Here is a 20,761-nt window from a genome sequence, read left to right as displayed (position 1 = left end):
TCGTTTCTTTGGAAAGTGCCCTCAGGAGCCCACGTCTGGAAGGTTTGCTGCAAGCACTAAGCAAGAATACATTAAAAGCTCCTAGCACGCTTCTCACAATAGCCAATGAAGGGCCTGCTATTCCCAGTCTAACCTGTAAAAACAGGGACCCAACAGAAAGTCTTGAATGGCCTGGAATGGGTCTCATGTGGCACAAGGGTTCCAAGGCACCTCGGGATCCAGTTACCGGTGGGTCTGGGTCTCTCGCCTCCCAGCCGACCCTCCTGCTGCTAGGGGCTTCCAGGCACACTCCCACACGGCTCCTCCCCCTCCGGCGGGCTTGACCTGCACCACCACCAGGTGCAGCAGAGGAACATAGAGTGTCAAACACTGATTCTGTTTACTTTCCATTTATTCACATTTCATGGATTGATACACTTGCTCAACGGGATCATTCAAAAACGGATACACACCGAGATTACATTGTCTGACAATTCAAGTATTTTAGCTTTAGAAAACAGTTTCCTATATAAAATAGAAAGCAAACAATTGATCCATTTGATATGCGACCAAGTTTCCCGTCTCTGCTACAACTGGGTCTGCCACACCAGCAACACACGCACACACACACACACCTGTGTCTGTCACACCAGCGACACACACACACAGGCCTTGTGCTCAGAGCACCACACGGGAAGGAAGTTGTGACAGGCCCCTCCCTGTCGCCTACTGGTGCTCCAGGACAAAGCGGTCTGTGCTCAGAGACCTCACTTCCAGAATGAGGATGACTACCAGGGGTTTGGGGGCGAGTCGCTTGGTTTGTAAAAATGCACTGCACTTTCATTTGGATTGTTCTGTTCTGAAACAGAGTAACTGACAAATGCTCAGAAACAGGCAATTCGCTGACCTTTAAAACTAAACCAGAAAAGCCTTCTCTAAACTCTAACAGTAAGGTAGAATATTAGTTTTTTCCCTCTACCCCAGAACAGGTAGGTATTTTTTGGCATGCAGCATATCAAAAATATGATTTAGAATTCAAACCATAAAATAATCCTTTTAAAAGAAAACCAGTCCATAAGCAGACCTGTGCTTTCATGAAAACCACAATCTGAAGTTTAAAAACTGGACACACATTCTCAGCCTGTAATTCTAATAATGAAAACAGCATAATACTCTATTTTTTGCTTAATGGGAATGCTCAAAAGGAAGAGATGAACACACAGCAGTTAAAAAAAGGCCACTGGGATATTCGGTATTTGTAAAGATACAACACAATCTGATTTAAAGATATATACACCCTTTAGGCCACATTTACGACACTCTCTTCGTAGATTCTCAAACCAAAGATAAAAACTTCATCCACATTCAACATTTTAAAGCCTAATTTCTAATAACTTGTTAAAAAATAAATCTAAACCCAAGGGGTAGAATTGAGCTGTTAAACAGTGGGGACAAAAAGGCCAGCCCTCCAGGGGCCAAGGCGCCCCTCCCCCAGTAACATACATGGACTTAAGATTTTACAGAGAAATCCACATACACTTACTAGGCTCTTTTACACTCAGACATAATTAAAGTGGAGACCGGCAAGTTCCTAAAGGACAAGAGTGATTTTAAGACAATACCACATTTTGACTTATGGTATACATACCACATGTCCCCCCTGTAATTTCCACTTTAACAGTACAGTCTTAGCAAGAATTTGCTGGGAATGTTAGAAAAAAAGAAAGCCACACACACCCAGTAATTAAAAAAGACAAACTTTTTAGGATGCTGGTGGGGAAGGTTAATCCAATCATGACTTTCATGCCATTTTTGGTGAACATTCCACATCACATGCAAAGGCAAACAAAATAATGCACCAGAGTTCCTACAGATAAAGAAGTCTGTGAGCCTTTCTGGTGGGACAAGGAGCATGTGAAAGCTAGGATGTGATGATGAGGTTTGATCCCCAAATTTCCCCATCCCTGTAACAGCTGGATAAACCTAGTGTGAAAAGGGAAGGGCCAGTATTAAGTAATCAACCACTTTTAACTAAAACTCATATACAGCGAACACTCATGAACTTCTCATTTCTAAAAAGTAAAAGAAACAACAATTGCCACTTCCTCCCCAGGCCTCATGATACAGCCAAATTATTCCCTAATAGTGCATGTTATCTACCCAAAGTCACACATGGGCCAAAGTCTCCCATGGAATCAGAGGTGAGAATGCAGTAGTATAAGAATTTCATGATCAGTGTTGGCCCAACTACTTTACCTCAAGTATTAAACAATAATGTATCATAAAATGGTTTCCCTGCTCCCTTTACATCTAAAAATTGTATTTTTTTTTAATGAAAGCAACTGTACTAGCTACAGTAATTTTGACTTATCTTTTTTTGAAGTCAGAAGACATTATGTTCTGAAGAGCAGAATATACAAGCGTGAGCCCTCAGGCACAGACCCTGAGCCTGTCTGGTACCAGCATTAAATGACTCGTGAGGAATCAAAGTGGACATTGAGAGCATCAAACCTGACATCTAGTTCGCGTGACCAGAGTCTTCAGAGAGCGCTAGTGCTAGTTACCCAAAAGCTATGGAGAAGCAACGTGGCCGCCCCGGGTGCAGCCACGGCTCCTTTCCACATGAACATACGGACCACCTCACCATTAAAAAGTAAATGGAAATTTCAGTATCAAATGTAGAATACACTGGTGTCTAAAAGTTAAAGGCAACATTTACACACACAACTTCCTCTTCCATTACCTTATTGCGTGTTTCCTGCTTAGTTCACATGGCTCATGTGTAATAAAAGCTCCTATGACTTAAGTTTAGGGTTTAGATCCATAGGGTTCATCACGGTACAATTAACTAAGAGCATATTCTTTCCCTTTTGTTGTACGGTTTAACCCTTTTTTCTATAAGGGTTGTGACCACTATCTGTGGTCTACAAACTACCAAATTTGTGCTTTTCAACCTCTTTCCTGGCAAGCCCCCCATCCCTTGTCTCTAGGGGGATACAGAAGTAAGAGCACCTCATGAAGGAACCTACAAAACCAAACAACAAGCTACTCATTTCCTCTTAAAATGAAAAAGCAGCTCTGGAATCCTAGTAAAGCAGCCTGTGGGGTTAGAGGCCAGCGTCCACATGAAAACGGCTGAGGATTCCACTGCTGAAGGCAAACGTTCCAGCTGCAAAGTAACATGACAAAGCTCAGGGGAGCACCTCGGCCACAGTGCGGCAGCAAGTCCACCCCACACCAGCTACGCCCACCAGAGGACGCGCGGCCGTGAGGCTGCACAGATGCTGGCAGCAGACCCCAAGCCCTGGGTCAGAAAAGCCTTTGGGAAATCTAATCGATACCCTGATTTCAGTCCATTAAGAAATCACTTGTGGTTAGTTTAATAAATGAATGTTAAAAATCTTCCAAAATTTTTCTTTCAAATGTATTTTACACATTAGACAGTTCTTAAGAAGGGAGAATGCAGTTTCTTAACACTTAACATTGAAGGTTTTATTGGCCTTTTAATATTAATGTTCCCCACAAAAGTTTTAAGTTATCTCTAAGTCCTAGAACGTCAAAGTAAGAAGAGAAGAAAACTGACTAAGCTCAGGGGCGCTAGGGGAAGCAGCAGCTTGGCAGCCACTCCTCGGCGGGCATGCTCAGGCGCCCTTCTTCTCCAGCAGGAGTCTGTGCAGCTCATCCGCGTCCTCGCTTGTCTTCACCCGGATCAACATGGGGACGGGGGTGGCGGCGTTCTTCTCATCGACCGGCGGGTTCGGAACGCAGACGACGAGCACGTTGTTCTTCCCTGTGCGGGTGCACGGCATGCTGGGTGCAATCAGGATGTTGAGCAGTATGTTGCCTGCATTGAAACAAAGGGAAAAATGCATAAAAATAAACTACTTTCCATGAGACTACACCTTTAATAGGCTAAACATTAAACAATTATGCAATGCACACTTAACAGGGAGCCACAGGAACGTCACAGAAAGGGCCTGGTTCCCTGACAGTATGGGGTCCCCGAGAGGAGCACGGGGCCTCTGGCAGGACGTGGACTCGGCCCCACCGAGGCCTTCTCCCCGAAGAGTGGTCAGCTGGGAAATGGCTCTGTCACAGGGGGCAGCATGCTCACAGGCAAGAGTGAGCGCACTGTGACTGCACCACGGGTCAGCTGAGCCCACATGAAAGAAAGGAGCTTCATAGGAGTCTGTTTCAGGAACACAGTCTGGTGTCGCCTGGCAACCCCGACCACTTCCCCTCAGAACCCCCACCCAGGCACTACCCCTTCCTTTCAGAGGACTGTTAATGGTAAAGCTGGAGGGTGGACAACAACGAGTTAATGATTTTTTGCTACATAAAAAGGATCTCTTTACAAGGTTAATTCTCCTGGAGAGTTAACTAAACCGTCCAATTTACCTACAGTTTCTTAGTCACAGTTCTAGCACAAAGGAAAATGAAAACATTCTGTTACTTCCTTGACAGTAGCTTTCTAATACATCGAGTTTTCCTTCTGCACTATCACCCCAGCATTCAAATAAATCTGTAAGTAATGTGTCAGTATAGGATGAATTTGTCCTGAACAATCTCTATTCTATTCCAAAAAACACATCAACATACTTGAAAATCTTGAAGACTAAAATCAGCAAGGAAGAGAGCTTCTATGTACCGTGTAATTATGATTATTTTGTGCCACCTGAAGAAAAAGGTACTCACCTAAATTGGTGTCTGCCCGCACTAACAGCTGTGTCTTCTGATTCGCTGTAGGTTTTAAATGCAGAGTGCCCACACCCTTCTCTTTAAATTCATTTTCTTTCTTGTAAAATAGTTTACACCTAAGGAGAAAAATAATCGATATGATCACTCAGTGACATGTCACGAAAGCCACACGATTTTCCAACAGCCCCTGCTCATGCTTGTGTGGAAGCCAGTTAGTAAATATAGCAGAGGGAGCTTGGAAGAGTCTTCTGTTGACCCAAATCAGGTCTGCACACAAGGCAGGTAAGAGAATCCAATGAGACAGTCTACAGTCCCTCCTTTTTTCTCACTATTACACAGCAGGCCTGATACAATTCTTCACAATGGTTTCTGAAACTATCCTTTCTCAGGTCAGGCAAAAATCACTGCCAAGCACCTTACAGCTCCCAGATGTATTGGTCCTGAGCTCAAGAGCTGCCCCTGGTGCTTAAAGAACAGGAACATACAGGACAAACACTCTGCCCCTCCCCCTCACCTTTTTCCTATTTCTTATTTTTGAATTTTCTTCAGGACTCTTCCTTCTCCATCAGTCATTATTAAACAAGTCAAAACCACTGCCTGTTCCTTTGATTCACTATGATTAGAAAAAAACCTCGGGTTAGAGTCTCTGTGGTCCAGTGGTTAGGACTCGGCACTTCCACTGCTGGGGCCAGAGTTCAATCCCTGGTCAGGAAATTAAGATCCCACAAGCCTTGAGGAGTGGCAAAACAAAAACCAAAAAAAACCTCATTCAAAACAAGCAAAAAGTGCCCTTAGTCAGGGTCATTCCCTTCCACCATCAGTGTAATTATTTTAAAACAGGCAAAAGGAATTGATCTCTTTTTAAAAGTTCTCAAAAATAAACATTTGAAATCCAATGGGATTTGGTGATTTATACTATGAAAACTGCTGACTTACTAAGTCTGAAATTAAAAAAAAAAAAAAAAAGTCTGAAATTTTTGTATTAGAAAAACATATCCAAGGGACGCTTTAAGGGCACAAATGTTTTTCAGTAAAATCTTTGTTAAAAAGCACTAATTTCATTTCACTGAGAGATAACCAAAAATTTCCCTTCAGCCTTTTTCTGAAAGCAGCAACTCTCATTAAACAAAATCCCCCCAAACGCCAAACCAGCTTGCATCCCTGAGGGAAGATGGAGTAAAGTAAGGCCAAATCTAGAATCACTGACTTAGATGACTATCTCTGCAGGGAAAGGAAGGGAAGAAGGGAAGGAGGAAAAGGGAGAGAGCGATGAGGTAAGAGATGAGGACAAGAAAAGAGTTTCTAAAGCACCTGAAAAGCTGAAAGAGCTAAACTAGCATAAAAGAGCAGGCTTCGCCCAGCAGGAAATTTAAAGATCATATTATTTTTAAATAAACAGGCCCAGAATTCTTCCTTGTCCCAATTCTGGGAGCAGGCACAGCCTGACCCCAGGAGGGGTGCCTGGTAAACTCTGCAGGAATGATGTTGCCCATGCGCTCCAGCCAGAAGCCTGTTTCCACGTCTCTGAAAATAAATTCATCAAGCGGGTTGCCGTGACTCTTACTTACTTTTTGGAGTAAAAAGCATCGTCTTCTTTTACTTCAGTAACTACTACTTTTGGTGGCTCGTCATTCTCTTCTTCATCTCCACCTTTTGTAAAAACACCACCAATAAGATTCAGATCAAGAGCCTGAAAATGTGATAAAAGAAGTTTGCCCCCCTCCCCGCCCCTCACCTGAACCTTAAAATTACATGTAAGCGGATACAGAAACTGAAAGCACAATCTAACTGTGTGTGGGGGGGTCAAGGTGAGGAGGTACTTGCTGGATTTTTGTAGAAAGTCTTAGAACAAAAGTGTCCGTGCTTGTATGCAGAGTGCAGGCAAAGTTACACAGAAAAAGTCAACACTCACTTATACTCAGGTTAACCACAAAAAGAAAAATCTTAGATAGGCTTCTAGCACATGAAATTTCATCCCCAAATATTCCTGTGATCATTTCTGCATCACGCCAAAGAACCAAAGAGCACAATGGCCAAAGATGAAGAAAACAAGCATTTTACAGGGCATGTTTGTCAGAGAAACGAGTCCCAAGCCAAGTCTAAGTAACTGAAGCCGTGTCTGCATTGCCACGCCTGTGGACATGCTGGTATGATAGGCGCCCTCCTGGTCTGAGCCCAAAGCACTAACCTTGACCCCAGTGCCCCAATCATAGGGGAGAGTAAGTCACTGGTGGACACAAATTACGATCCCCTTAAAGAGAAAGCAACTGCATAAAACTCAGTGATGAGTAACCAGAAAAAGAATTCTGCTGCTCAAACAATTCAGGTCACAAGATTTAAATTTTAAGAAGGTACTCCTGAGTTAGGGCATTTGTTATTTTATCAAGTTCTCCAAGTCTTTCCATGCATAACACGTGATAACCACAGGGTGAGAAATAAGTGCTTTATGGAGTGGTGCCCTGCTGAGATGGAGACTCTATTCCAATTCAGCATCCTTTCTACAAACAGCAGAATCCCTGTGACTGTGACACTCTCTCTGTTCATCTTATTTAAGATGGACAAAGGGAAGCTCTTTATTCTCCGCTTTGCCCTGGAGGGCTCTTGCCTGAGGATAGCTGAAGGCAGGGCAAAGTAACAGAAGGAAGTTTACCTCCAGGAAGAAAAACATAGTATTTATGGCCCACTGGCAACTGCAGTTTTCTTTTCAAAGATCAATATGCTAATACTTGGGGAATGCACTTTTAACTGGTTTTAAGTCTCTATACAGACACTACTTGTTCATGACCACCATGGGGTGAAGAGGGATAATGACACAACCCCTATTTGGAGATGTTCAAGCTGGATTTAGAAAAGGCAGAGGAACCAGAGATCAAATTGCCAAATTCAGTTGGATCACAGAAAAAGCAAGAGTTCCAGAAAAACATCTACTTCTGCTCCACTGACTATGCCAAATCCTTTGACTGTGTGGATCACAACAAACTGTGGAAAATTCTTAAAGAGATGGGGATACCAGACCACCCGACCTTACCTCCTGAAAAATCTGCATGCAGGTCAAGAAGCGAGAGTTAGAACTGGACATGGAACAACAGACTGGTTCCAAACTGGGCAAGGAGTATGTCAAAGCTGTATATTGTCACCCTGCTTATTTAACTTCTACGCAGAGTACATCATGAGAAATGCTGGACTGGAAGATGCACAAGCTGGAATCAGGATTGCCGGGAGAAATATCAATAACCTCAGCTATGCAGATGACACCACCCTTATGGCAGAAAGCGAAGTAGAACTAAAGAACCTCTTGATGAAAGTGAAAGAGGAGAGTGAAAAAGTTGGCCTAAAGCTCAACATTCAGAAAACGAAGATCATGGCATCCGGTCTCAACACTTCATGTCAAACAGATGGGAAACAGTGGAAATAGTGACAGACTTTATTTTCTTGGGCTCCAAAATCACTGTAGACGATGACTGCAGTCATTAAATTAAAAAGATGCTTGCTCCTTGGAAAAAGTTATGACCAACTTAGACAGCATATTAAAAAGTGAAGACATTACTTTGCCAGCAAAGGTCCGTGTAGTCAAAGCTATGGTTTTTCCAGTGGTCAAGGACGGATGTGAGAGTTGGACTATAAAGAAAGCTGAGGGCTGAAGAATTGATGCTTTTGAACTGTGGTGTTGGAGAAGGCTCAGACACAACTGCACTGACTGAACAACGGAGAGAGCGGAGGGGCTGGGATTACCGCCTGGTTTGCGGCACTAACAAGACACACCACGAACACTTCTAGTAAGGCGGCTACAACCCAGACATTTGTCCCCCAAGGTTATGAAGTCTTGTTGCTGCTGTCCTTCAGTCCCCAAATCATAGCCAGCTCTTTGCCACCTCACAGACTGAAGCACACCAGGCCTTCCCATCCCTCACCTTCTCCTGGAGCTAGTCTAAGTTCATGTCTATGGAGGCTACCTATTTTATTTGTAGTACTGTTTTGCTATGTGAATTTATAAGCAAATCTCTTAAAACATTTCAGTGAACATCTACGATGAGTTTTTTTCAATAAAATAAAAATTTTCAAAAAATGTTAGTTTATTTTTTTCTTAATGGAAAGGCATGTGTTTGATGGGTTTTCAAAGTTCCCGTGCCAGATGTTTTTGTATTATTTTTATATTCGTAATCCTTAAAATTATCCTATAAAATAGGTCTTACTCTATTTTACGAATAAGGAATCAGAGAAGTTAACCAGCCCTGCCCAGGATCACACACAGGTCTAGGCACTGATGGAGTCTGGACGTGAATCCAGACCCACCTCACTCACAAGACTGTGCTTTTCCCACTGAACACAGAGCTCACAGGAACCTGAAACAGGCCTCAGGCACTCAACTGCACTTACCTTTGCATTCGTTGCCGCCACTTTCTGCTTGGCTCTCCAATGTTTTAGTGGAAAATGGTGAAGAAACCGGTTTACTCTGGGTAGTATCTTTGCCAAATAAACTGGAGTTTCCAGAAGAAAATGAAAATCCAGTCAAGGGGCCCGAATTTAACGAGCCCATAACAGAACTCTCAATTTTCTTGCCAAAATTAAACGAGGCACTTGTGGCTCCTAGTGATGGGTCCTTGCTCTTTTCAGACACAGCTTCTACCTTCTTTTCAGACATATCCTCCGTTTTGTTGACATGAAACAAAAATGGTGACTCTGGTTGTAATTTTGTTGAACCAAATAGAGAAGGAGGCTGTGCTTCAACTGATATTTTGTTGGCTTCACTTTCAGAACTACTGCTGCCACTGTTCCCGTGTTGCTGTTCGATGCTTGCTAAGTATTTCTCATAGTCTTTAAAGATAGGTGTGAGGTCGCAGAGCGGGTTTGTGTTCACGTGCTTCACGATCCAATCCCGAACGGAGCAGTTTAAAGCTGCCAGCTGTTTGTGATAGGCGTTCCCGTGGCGAGCAGCACCAGAGGAGGAAGGCTGCTGACTGTCACCATTAGTTTTAGGAGTTGAAATCTTTTTATCGACCAAGGAGGTAGGGCCATTTATAGCAGTAGATCCTATAGGAAATTACATGTTTAAGAATTTATTCAGAAGCTGATTTAATTAAGCCATTCAGATTTTCATACTGCTCTGCCTTCACATTTCCTTTTATCGTATCCCATTTTTGTTCCAGTTCAGTATGCGTATATATAGTATTCAAAAACTAGTTATTACAAAAATCAAATCAAACATTTTACATATATATATGAATGTGTATATATATATTTTTTCACATGCTTGCATTAAACCTGTCATTTTAAAATAATCTTTTCCTTCAAAAGGATGCCCACTTCCTCTAAAACTGTCAAAATAGTTAGTATAAAACTTAACCCCCAAGGTTGTAGGAACATGTATTAATGCAGTTAAAATCTTAACAGAAGTGCTTATTTTAATCATACTAAACACTTAGCCAAATTTAAATGAACAGTATACACTCTTAGAACAATTCACTAAGTATGATCCAGTGAGTCAGGACCACTTCCAAGAATCAGAGGTTCTAACCCACAAGCCCATTCTCTGTCACGAATTCCAAGATTCTTGAGTAATTTCCTCAAAACAGGATGAGGCAATCAACATGTCCGGGGCAAAATAAACCGAGCCTGGGAATGCAGGTGTGTGGCACAGAGGAAATCCTTGGTACATTATAACGAATGAGGTGGAGGGATGGGAGGCCTTCACCTAGGGGCCACTAAGAGCTTCTGTTTCTCTTTTGATCCTTAGGTCAATTCTGAGGTCATATTAATTTCACAGTTGATGGAAGATTTGGAAGCTCAAAGGTTAAGGAACTTTACCAAGGTCACACAGAGCTGGTAACTGGCAGAACAGAACCCAGGCTATTTTGGCCTGTACTCTACTCACTCTGTAATTAGCCAAAAGCTCCCTAATTTTTGTCCCTTTCATCATTACTGTGTTCTTGCTCCTACAGCTGCAGAACCCAGAGAAAAGTTAAAAAAAAAACAACAACAAAAAAACTTTCAAAACTACTTTTTATAGATTATCCTTACACAGGTTAAGACAGGGGAAGAGCCTACTTACCGAAGGTGGCGTTGGTCTCAGTTGCTGTCCTCATGCTGGAGAAGGGAGGGGCACTAGTTATGCTGTTTCCGTTTGACAGTCCTTCCAGAGGCTTCCCTCCAGCACCATTACCAAATCCAGAAAACCCTCCTCCTCCAGAAGATGCAACCAAACCTTTAAAACCTTTAAAGGCCCCTCCACCATCAGACTAAAAAATAAAGAAAGAACACACATTAGGTAACTCTTTTTGTTTCCAAATAAGCAAGCAAATGGCAGTATTCTCTTGGCTAAACAGTACCCACAACCCTTGTGCAACCAGCATTAAAGGAAACTGCCAGTGCAAGCAGAGACAGAACACGGATTTTACTCCTAATGACTGCTTTGCAAGCTGAAACTGCCTTCATGTAATAGGAAGGATAGATGGAATCTAGAGTTAAATAATCCTTAAAAACCTATTTATGATATAGAAGGTCAAAAAGACTATTTCAAATAAATTTATGGACTCACCACCAGCTACAGAACTATAAATAAAACACATTCTCAACATAACTAAACCCCAAATGAAAGACTTTCCATATACTATTCAAAGACCAAGTGCCTAAGGAAGTTATAGAAACATCAAGTTAGGTTCACTAAAAGCATTTTACCCACTACTTACAATTTCCTACGAACTTCTGGCGCTTTCAGCCTGTGTTCACTGTACAGAACTCTGGTGCTTTGGGGGTGTCTGGCACACTTCCTGACATTCGAAAGCTGCTCTCGGCAGCATGCTCTGCACTGTCTCTACCTCGTCACTGTCACTCGCACGCAACGGCTGGCCTGGCCCTCCTCAAGCCTATCTTCCCAGGCATCAGGTCCTCGCCACAAGTTCCTGCTCTCAGGCCTCTTCCCAGCAGCCCCCATGGCTTCGAACTCCTGGACGGGAGACTTACCAGAGCTGCAGCCATCTCCCAACTCCTGCTGAGTGCCCAGCCAGTATACCTAATGGTTTCCTAGAGAACTCCATGTGGATACACCACAGGCCCTGAAATACTTTTCTAAAACAAAATCAGTAATTTCCTCATGAAGTCCCTTTCCCCCTACACCTTCTCCATGAAAGAGCTATCAAATATTACTTGGCTCAAGACCTACATCCAACCAGTCACCAGTCTTAAGAATGACATTAGGCCAGAAAATAACTCAGAATAAAGAAAAATTGAACAAAGCCACCACAGAAATGCAGCTGAGCAGGTTTATTCCAAGGATGCCACCCAGGCTGTTTAAACAAGCCTCTCTTGACTGACAAGAGACGTCCAGGTCACCAAGACAGCACTCACGGGTCTGGGATGAAGAGCTGTTAAACATGGAGTGATTGCTGAATATGGAGCCACGATTTCAGTTCATGAATTATAACTCATATTTTATCTTTTTGAACACAAGAATGAAATATTTTGCCAGGAAACAGCTATGGCAAACCTAGACAGCATATTAAAAAGCAGAGACATTACTTTGCCAACAAAGGTCCATCTAGTCAAAGGTATGGTTTTTCCAGTAATCATGTAAGGGTGTGAGAGTTGGACCATAAAGAAGGCTGAAAGCCAAAGAATTGATGCTTCTGAACTGTGGTGTTAGAGAAGACTCTTGACAGTCCCTTGAACTGCAAGGAGATCAAACCAGTCAACTGCATATTCATTAGAAGGACTGATGCTGACGTTGAAGCTCCAATACTCTGTCCACCTGATGCGAAGACCCTGATGCTGGGCAAGATTGAAGGCAGGAGGAGAAGGGGATGACACGAGACGACTGGATGGTACCCCCGACCCAATGGACATGAGTTGAGCAAGCTCGGAAGGATGGGGAAGGAGAGGGGAGCCTGGTGGGCTGCAGTCCATGGGTCGCAGAGTCGGACACAACTGAGCAACTGAACGCCAACACACACTAGCAGGAACACCAAACGGGAAACGCTTCTGCTGGTCTCAAAGGTAGTACCCACCCACACCCCAATCCTAGGAAGCAGAGAAGACTCAGAATATCTTACATTTTCCTGTCTTCTTCCCGACCCCCACTTCCCTTGCTTTCCAATTACTATATTCACTTTTCCACTTCATACTAGAGCACAGCTTGAATTTGTCTACATCTATCTCTAATTTCTCAACTGGATAAGCTCCTTGTAAGGCACAGGTGCCATTTATTCTCTTTTACATCTCCCATGGTCTTCACCAAGCTTGTGCACAAGTGAACTAAGCATTTTAAAAAGCATTTATTAACAACTCAATCAAAAAATGGACAAAAGGTCTAAATAGACATTGCCCCAAAGAAGATATACAGATGATCAACAGGCATGTAAAAAAAAAGTCCAACATCACTAATTATTACAGAAACACAAATCAAAACTACAATGAGGTATCACTTCACACAGGTCAGAATGGCTACCATCAAAAAGTCTACAATTAATAAATGCTGGAGAAGACATGGAGAAAAACGTGCCTTCCTACACTGCTGGCAGGAATGTAAACGGGTACAGCCACTAAAGGAGGAAAGTATGAATTTTCATTAAAAAAAAAAAAATAGAACTACCATACAGTTTAGCAATCCCACTCCTGGGTATTTATCCAAACAAAACTAGAATTCAAAGATACACGCACCCCAAAATTCACCGCAGCACTATGTACAATAGTCAACACGGGGAAGCGCCCTAAATGCTCCCTGATAAACGAGTGAATAGCGATGGCAATGGTGTGCTGTGTGCTGTCTCACTGACTCTCTGTGACCCCGTGGACTGTAGCCCATCAGGCTCCCCTGTCCATGGGAATCTCCAGGCAAGAATACTGGAATGGGTTGCCATTTCCTTCTCCAATGATAAACCATTGTACATTTTTAAAAGGCATAATTGATAGATTACATAAATGTTATTTTTAAAAAAAGCATTTATTGATCTGATTGCTCCCAGAGGTGGAAATACTCTACAACTCAGAAATAAAATTAGTGTTTAGAACCAGGAAACACTCACTTCGAATCCAACATTTCTACGCTTTGCTTTCTTTATGGCTCTATTCTTCAAGACTTCCTCACTGGCCACCGAAAACGTTCCCACCTGCAGGAGTGCACAAATTAAACAGCAATAAGAAAAGGGCAAAAAGAAGGTAAAATGCTGAACTTTTAAAAAGCTAGACCAAGACAAACTGATATATCATCTGGGTTTTAAGTACTGTTAATACTGGTAACACAAATTATGGAGAGCATATATTAAACTAAAGTTTATGTCTCTTATCTGTCTTATGAATTTCATTGCTAGTCAGGTGAATCAGAAATGTTTCAGAAACTACAAATCCAGACTTGGAATCACAATTCAGAGAGAAGAGTGCATACATCAACTTTCTAAGAAGACTAAGACCATCAAAACCTTGGCACAAAACTGTTCATGATCAATTCTTCAAATATATTCAAAGACATTACCCAGATGTCAGAGCTAGCATCTTACTACTATAGTTTTCAAAAATTAAGTTCATAACACACATTATTTTAAAGAACAGCTCTGCCCATTTGCCCATGATCCAGAAGACCTCTGAGGGACCTGGGACTCTAAGTGACCCGTTGGAAATTTGCTGAAAATCTTTGGCTTTACTTCACCCCTTCTTTTACCTTAGAGGAATGGCATAAAATACTTGCTGTAAAAAGTTCTCTTCTATACTTATTTCAGATAAACTTTGGAATCTCTGAACCCACAGAAGGGATCATCTGACTACACCTGACTCAAATGTAATGTCCTTCCACCCACATTTCATTAGAATCTATCCAAATGGAAGTTCTTTCATTTCTGAAATATTTTAATGTCAAAACAAATCATTATGTGGTAGGCCTGGAACGTGACTATAGCCTAAAACATGGAAAAAACTTAGTTACCAAAGACGTGCTTAAAAAGTACCAAGTCAGTCAGAATTGTTAAAAACACTTCTTTATAAGCCCATACTTGTGTTTTGGTTTCCCTAAAAATATTAGTACACATATTTGTAAAGGAAAAATATTAGTACTAGAAAACAGATTAAGAAAGAAAGAAAACAGCAGTCTAAGAATTATCTTGGAAATGCTTTTGCAAACTATATGTATATTTTTTAACTTAGCACACTTCTTTTAACTTGAAAGGCTAACTTGGTTCAGGCTTGGTCAGTGAACTGGCCTGGGAAAATCAAACTGCTGATGAGGCATTTCAGAAATGCAGCTGTGTTTTATTCTTTTTAAGAGAAAAATTAAAAGGTTTCCTCAGGGAAGACCATTTTTGTTAGGAAAGAAACTAGGCCATCTAAATTCTATTCCTGTTAACCCAGCTGGGGGTGGAGAGTGTCTCAGATCTTTAATATGAAATAAAACAGGACTCCCAGAAGCAGTACAGTAAGGGAGGCAACCTCAATCTTCTAAAATCTAAAACTGTGAGTATGGCAAACTAAGACACTGGTGGTAAAACACTTTTCAAATTCACTTTACAACTAGATTATTTACTCAGCCTTCAATCTGGACTAAAACCATGGGCTGAGTGTGCGCAACGAAATGCTCTATGAAATTCAGGAGGAAGGTGATTCTACAAAGGAGTAGAGTGTTGAAAGAATAGTTGCTAATCGAAAAGCACACCCTTCAATTTCTATACTAAGCACAGATCATAAGAAACCGTATTATTTCCAGTTCAGTTCCGTTCAGTCGCTCAGGCATGTCTGACTCAGCGACCCCATGAATCGCAGCACACCAGGCCTCCCTGTTCGTCACCAACTCCAGGAGTCCACCCAAACCCATGTCCATTGAGTCAGTGTTGCCATCCAACCATCTCATCCTCTGTCGTCCCCTTCTCCTCCTGCCCCCAATCCTTCCCAGCATCAGGGTCTTTTCCAATGAGTCAGCTCTTCGCATCAGGTGGCCTAAGTACTGGAGTTTCAGCTTCAACATCAGGATGCTCTTGAAAAGGCCTTTTATTTTTACGACAGAGTCTTCATGAGGAATCACAAAACAAATTTAAATTTGGAAGTAGCAGGAAATCATTCTTAGGGAAAGCACTTTTTACCTCTTCTGCTTCATCTTCTTGATCCCAATTCCTATCTGTCAATTCCTTCTCGGCGATTCTTTTGGCCATTTTTTTGAACCTAAAGGTAAAAAGATTAGAAGTAGTAAGCTTTTGTTGTTGTTAAGTCGCTCAGTCATGTCCAACTCTTTGCAATCTTTTGAACAATAGCCTGCCAGGCTCCTCTGTCCTTAGGATTTCCCAGGCAAGAATACAGGAGACGGTTGCCATTTCCTTCTCTAGGGGATCTCCCCAGTCTAGGGATTAAACCCACGTCTCCTGCACTGGCAAGCGGGTTCTTTACCAATGAGCCACCAATGCACCCAGTAATAAGTCTGCTTTTCTAAAACATGATTTAACTCTTACAACAAATTTTCAAAATTTACTTTAGCATGAAATGAGATATTCCTGATACCAGTAGGTACTTCTTTAAAGAGAACAGTATAACAATGTTAGGCTCCCAGTGTCACAAATCCAACAAAAATTACAGGAGAAGGCAGCGAGGCCTTCTAAGGCACAGTGAAAAACAATAAAACTCCATTTGAAAAAAAATGCTGATCATACACTGCTTTTTAAAAATCAGAAATCTACAGAACTGCACAATAAACAACAAATGCTCAATTAACTTAACTCCATGCAAATTACATTCATACATAGCCTGGCTATAGGCCAGATATTTTTAATATTTAAAATTCTCTTAAGGATATTTAGTAAAGTTTGACCTTAGTTAAGAATGTGAACGAGCTATTATTTTCACTACAAGAGTACAGATGGTCCCTGACTTCAAGGGCTCATCTTGCAAGTTTTCAAGTTTATGATGGCGGAAAAGCAACACTCGCTAGGTAGAACCCTTCCTTTAGATTTTTCCTTTTTCTCAGGCCAGCAACATAGGACATTTTCCTGTGACCCCGGGCAGTGGCAACAAGCCACAGCTCCCAGCCAGCTAGCCAAGCCACCACACCACGGATGCACTTACAACCATTCTGTACCCATATAACTATTCTGATTTTCATTTTCAGTATAGTATTCAAAAAATTATGAGATACTCAACATTACTATAAAACAGTCTTTGTGTCAGTTGATTCTGCCCAACAGTTGGCTAATGTCTGAGCACTTTTAAGGTAGGCTGGGCTATGATCTTCAGTAGGTTTGATGTACTAAATGCATTTTCGACTTACAGTACTTTCAACTTACCATGGGTTTATTGTGACATAATCCCAACATATGTTGAAGACAGTTCAAAATATGATTAACATGACTGTGTTAACATTCTTAGAATTCTTAATTCTTCAATAACAAGCCACGAGCAGCAGAAACCAACATAACATTGTAAAGCAATTGGCATCCAATTAAAAAATAAATTTAAAACAAACAAAAAAATCCCCAAAAAAGAAAAAGAAGCCATCAGCTCAACTTCTATTCAAGGCTTGTTGTTGTTTAGTCGCTAAGCTGTGTCCGACTCCATGTATTCACACCTTAAAATTTCCAGTTTATTTTCTGATCCTAAGATGTGTATCTGTTGCTATTAAAATCTGAAACAATCAATGGAGAGCTCCACTGTGAGTGTTGTGCTTGGCTCTTCCCTAACATCAATTAAATGGGCCAAAAAACTCCTTACCTTGCCCAGAGATTTACTGACTAGCCTGGAACACTAGCCAGGGTTCTTGAAAACCAGCCTAGCTTCCTTCCTAGTCCCTCCCCACTCTTATTTGCCCTCAAGACCACAACCACCAGAGAAGTTTCTAGAAGCTCCTGGTCATTAAGATACAAACTGACACATCACCCATGGGGCACAGTAAGATCTGTAAAATAAAATTCAAATGCCAGCATTCCAAAGTCCTCCAAAATCCTATCCCCTGGTAGGATAATCACATAGCAATTTTCAGCTTTTAATAATCTCCTAATAATCTCTGAATTTTTCTTTTACCAAGTGCTTTTTTCTGATTACAGAATAAATGGCTTTAAAGTCCCAGATTCTAAAACGTAAGTGAGAATTAACATAATTTTGTCATTACTTGCAAATCTTTTTTAATGCCTCCATTCCAAACACTCGGTCAAGTTTTGCTATTAATCTTGTCATCCAGAAAACAAACAAGGTACCCTTCCGCATAAATTCTTAGTAAACTTTAACTGTTCAGAGGCCAGGCCTCTGTGTGGGTTCTTTTGGGCCATTTTCCCATTCAGTAACTAACACCTCCACCAGAGGGCAGAAGAGGGGAGAAACATAAACAGTCTATTTTTGCTATTAACTTGATAACCTAACTAGTTATTAACAGGGAAAAAGGAGTGGAGCTGAAAGTGCAAAAACTTTTTAAGTGTTAAAGTTGTAACACCTAACCCACAGCCACAACTGAAGACAACTGGCATAGTCAAACAACCTAAATTAATACAGCCAATTCATTTCCTATTACATATTTATCCAATCTCCATTTTTATCTAATCAAAGAACAACCAGAGGACAGGTATCTTTGTTTCACTCACTCAGGTATCTCAAAACCCGCCCCCCTTCACGACAGACGATCTAGAATCAGAGATCTGGGACACTGCAAAACTGAGAAAAATACTACAAAATGTTAGCATCCAGTTTTGCCATGTTGTTGTTGAAGACCTTGGGCAAATTATTTCATTTTTGTGCCTCCATTTCTTTACTTCACAACAGGGAGGTGCTGTGAAATTTATAAACAAAAAGCTTAGCTTAGAGGAGTGGCTGGAACCGAGGTAGGACTCAATATATCTTATCAAAGAGAAAAGCTCTGTCAGAAACAAAGGCTCTAAAATACCTTCCCTCCCTAACTTAAAGGTTGTAGTGTGGAAAAACAAAATTAACTTGAATTATGAACCGGGCTCTAAACAAGACTTTACCAAATCCATGTTTTATTTCAAAGCATGGTACTTCAGACAATCACATTTCTTTGAAAAAGGGAAAAAGTGCCGGTAACGTACTTAGAACAAAGCCTGGCACCTCCAGTCTTTCAGTGTTAAGATCTAAAAACGTAAAAAAAAAAATGTGGGCTTGTGGTTTAGGAGGCACCAAATCATGAAATGATTACTGGGTATGAGGCATACCTCGGGACAGGAAAGTCGAAAACTTTCGGTAATTGGGGAAACTTTATGCGTGCCTGCTCAGGGAATTCTGTGATCTCTGCCACCGCGGGCTGCCCCCACCTTGGGGTGACTTCGGTCCACGTCGGTCTACTCTAAGACGGGAACAGATTGGAACATACTTGACAGCGTGATCCCCGGAGGAAAAATGGAACCTGGGGCCGGACCCCGGAGACTGAAACGCTCGGGGAAAACGGAATCCTCGAACATTGCTTCTTAATCGAACGGAGTCAAGTGATCAGTGGCCTGTGGCTGCAGTACAGGAGGAGGGTGGTGGAAGGAGCGGAGCGAGACGAGCACCGGAAAGAAGCGCGAGGAAACACACCGAGCCAGGACGGCCCCTTGCCTCTCCGGCTCCCGCCTCCGCCGGGGCCGCAGGGGCCCCGCGCCCGGGCCCAGCCTTCCCCAAGTCGGACACCGCGGCCCCGACAGGCCGGCCCCGAGCCCGGCCTCACAAACACCCCGCCGGGTTGCGTCGCGGCCGACACCGCGCCCCACCCTCCTCCGCTCCCTCAAGCGCCGCGTCCCCAGCCGGCGCCCCGCACCGCGCTCCACCCTCCTCGGGCTCCTCGTTTCAGGCCCGGGTCCGGCACCCGGAGCCCGGCTTCCTTCTCTCAGACCCGGCGCCCGCCCCTCACCTCTCCGGTGGCTGCGGCGGCCCTCGCTGGGTTGCGGGCGCGGCGAAGCCGGGGTGCGCAGCGGCGAGCAGGTGCGAGGTCGCGGCCGCGGCACTCGGGTCTGAAGCGGCGCGCGGTCGTTTCTGGTGTGCTGAGAGCCTCGAAGGATTCGGTGATCGGCAACCCCTGAGTCTCAAACAGCATGTCCTTCGGGGTTGGGGGCCTCTCGTTTCTCTGCGTTGAGCAGTGAGGGGAGGTAAGCCGTCCGTTCAGCAGGAGACGGCTGAGAGAACAGGGCCCCACACACCTCAGGGCGCCATTTTGTAACTCGAATCGAGCCCTCACGATCAATTCGAAAAAAAAAGGGAGGAAAAAAACGCCCGCGTCCAGCTACTGCGCAAGCGCGCCGGAGCCTCGGTTGGCAGCACTACCCACGGCAGCGGCCGGGCCTCTCGCAGCGCATGCGCCCAACTGCTTTGGAAAAAACCGTCGCCGAAGGCGCGTTCCCCGTCTTTCGCATGCGCGCGCGCAAGCGCACAACCCGCCCTCTGGCTCCGGCAGGAAGTCCGCGCCGGGGGGCGGGGCTTGTGCGCGTCGGCCGCGTGTGGGCGCCGTCCGCGTTGGACGCGATCGCGCGCGGTTGGCTGCTGGTTGTGGGCGCGGCCGGGGTTCCGGAGGCGCGTGGGAGAGCGGAGGCTGTAGGGGAGCGTGGCGGGTGCTCGTGGTGTCCGGGTGGGATGCTGGAGCTCGGAGAGGGGAGCGGTCGTGTCCCCCGGAGGCTTGAGTGAACTCGCGTAGCGTCGCTTCAGGAGCTCGGTGCCTCAGCCGTGGACGAGAGCTGCCCCACGTGCCTGCGTCGCGCCGGCCGCGGATGCTCGGAAGGTCTGGGACTCGCGGAGCCCGGGAGGGAAGGTCGCGGGCATGGACGAGAGAAGCGGACGTCCTCTGTTCCGCGGCCAGCTTGCATTTCCTTTCCGCGGTGGGTGCCACAGAGGCGAAGGGACTTGCCGTTTTGCACCGCTAGTCGGTATCAACGAAGATGACGTCTGCAAACGCGTTTTTTTAAACTGTGGGACAGATACGACTGTCCAGGGTCAAGAGGTGTATTCATATGCTTTTGCTTGAGTAGTGCGGTACCATGTACAGTAATGAAGTGAAAGTCGCTCAGTCGTATCCAACTCTTTGCGACCCCATGGACGATAGAGTCCATGGAATCCTCCAGGCCAGAATACTGGAGTGGGTAGCCTTTCCCGTCTCCAGTAGATCTTCCCAAGCCAGGGATCGAACCCAGGTCTCCTGCATTGCAGGCGG

At 43.7% G+C, this 20,761-nt stretch overlaps 1 protein-coding gene across 1 annotated transcript; it reads right to left on the bottom strand.

Moving 5' to 3' along the window:
- Positions 1 to 467: 467 nt before the first annotated feature.
- On the bottom strand, positions 468 to 19,733 carry NUP50 (nucleoporin 50). The gene is made up of 8 exons (XM_068970469.1): positions 19,472 to 19,733; positions 15,735 to 15,813; positions 13,695 to 13,778; positions 10,727 to 10,913; positions 9,055 to 9,708; positions 6,246 to 6,327; positions 4,675 to 4,793; positions 468 to 3,823 (listed from the first exon to the last, which is right to left on the bottom strand). The coding sequence occupies exons 2-8, from the start codon at positions 15,801 to 15,803 to the stop codon at positions 3,621 to 3,623; spliced, it is 1,398 nt and encodes a 465-aa protein (XP_068826570.1). The 5' UTR covers positions 15,804 to 15,813; positions 19,472 to 19,733; the 3' UTR covers positions 468 to 3,620.
- Between the last annotated feature and the right edge of the window lie 1,028 nt (positions 19,734 to 20,761).

This window comes from Capricornis sumatraensis, chromosome 4, assembly GCF_032405125.1.
Source record: "Capricornis sumatraensis isolate serow.1 chromosome 4, serow.2, whole genome shotgun sequence".
In the NCBI taxonomy this organism is placed as follows: domain Eukaryota; kingdom Metazoa; phylum Chordata; class Mammalia; order Artiodactyla; family Bovidae; genus Capricornis; species Capricornis sumatraensis.
This window is presented reverse-complemented; position numbering and strand designations above follow the sequence as displayed.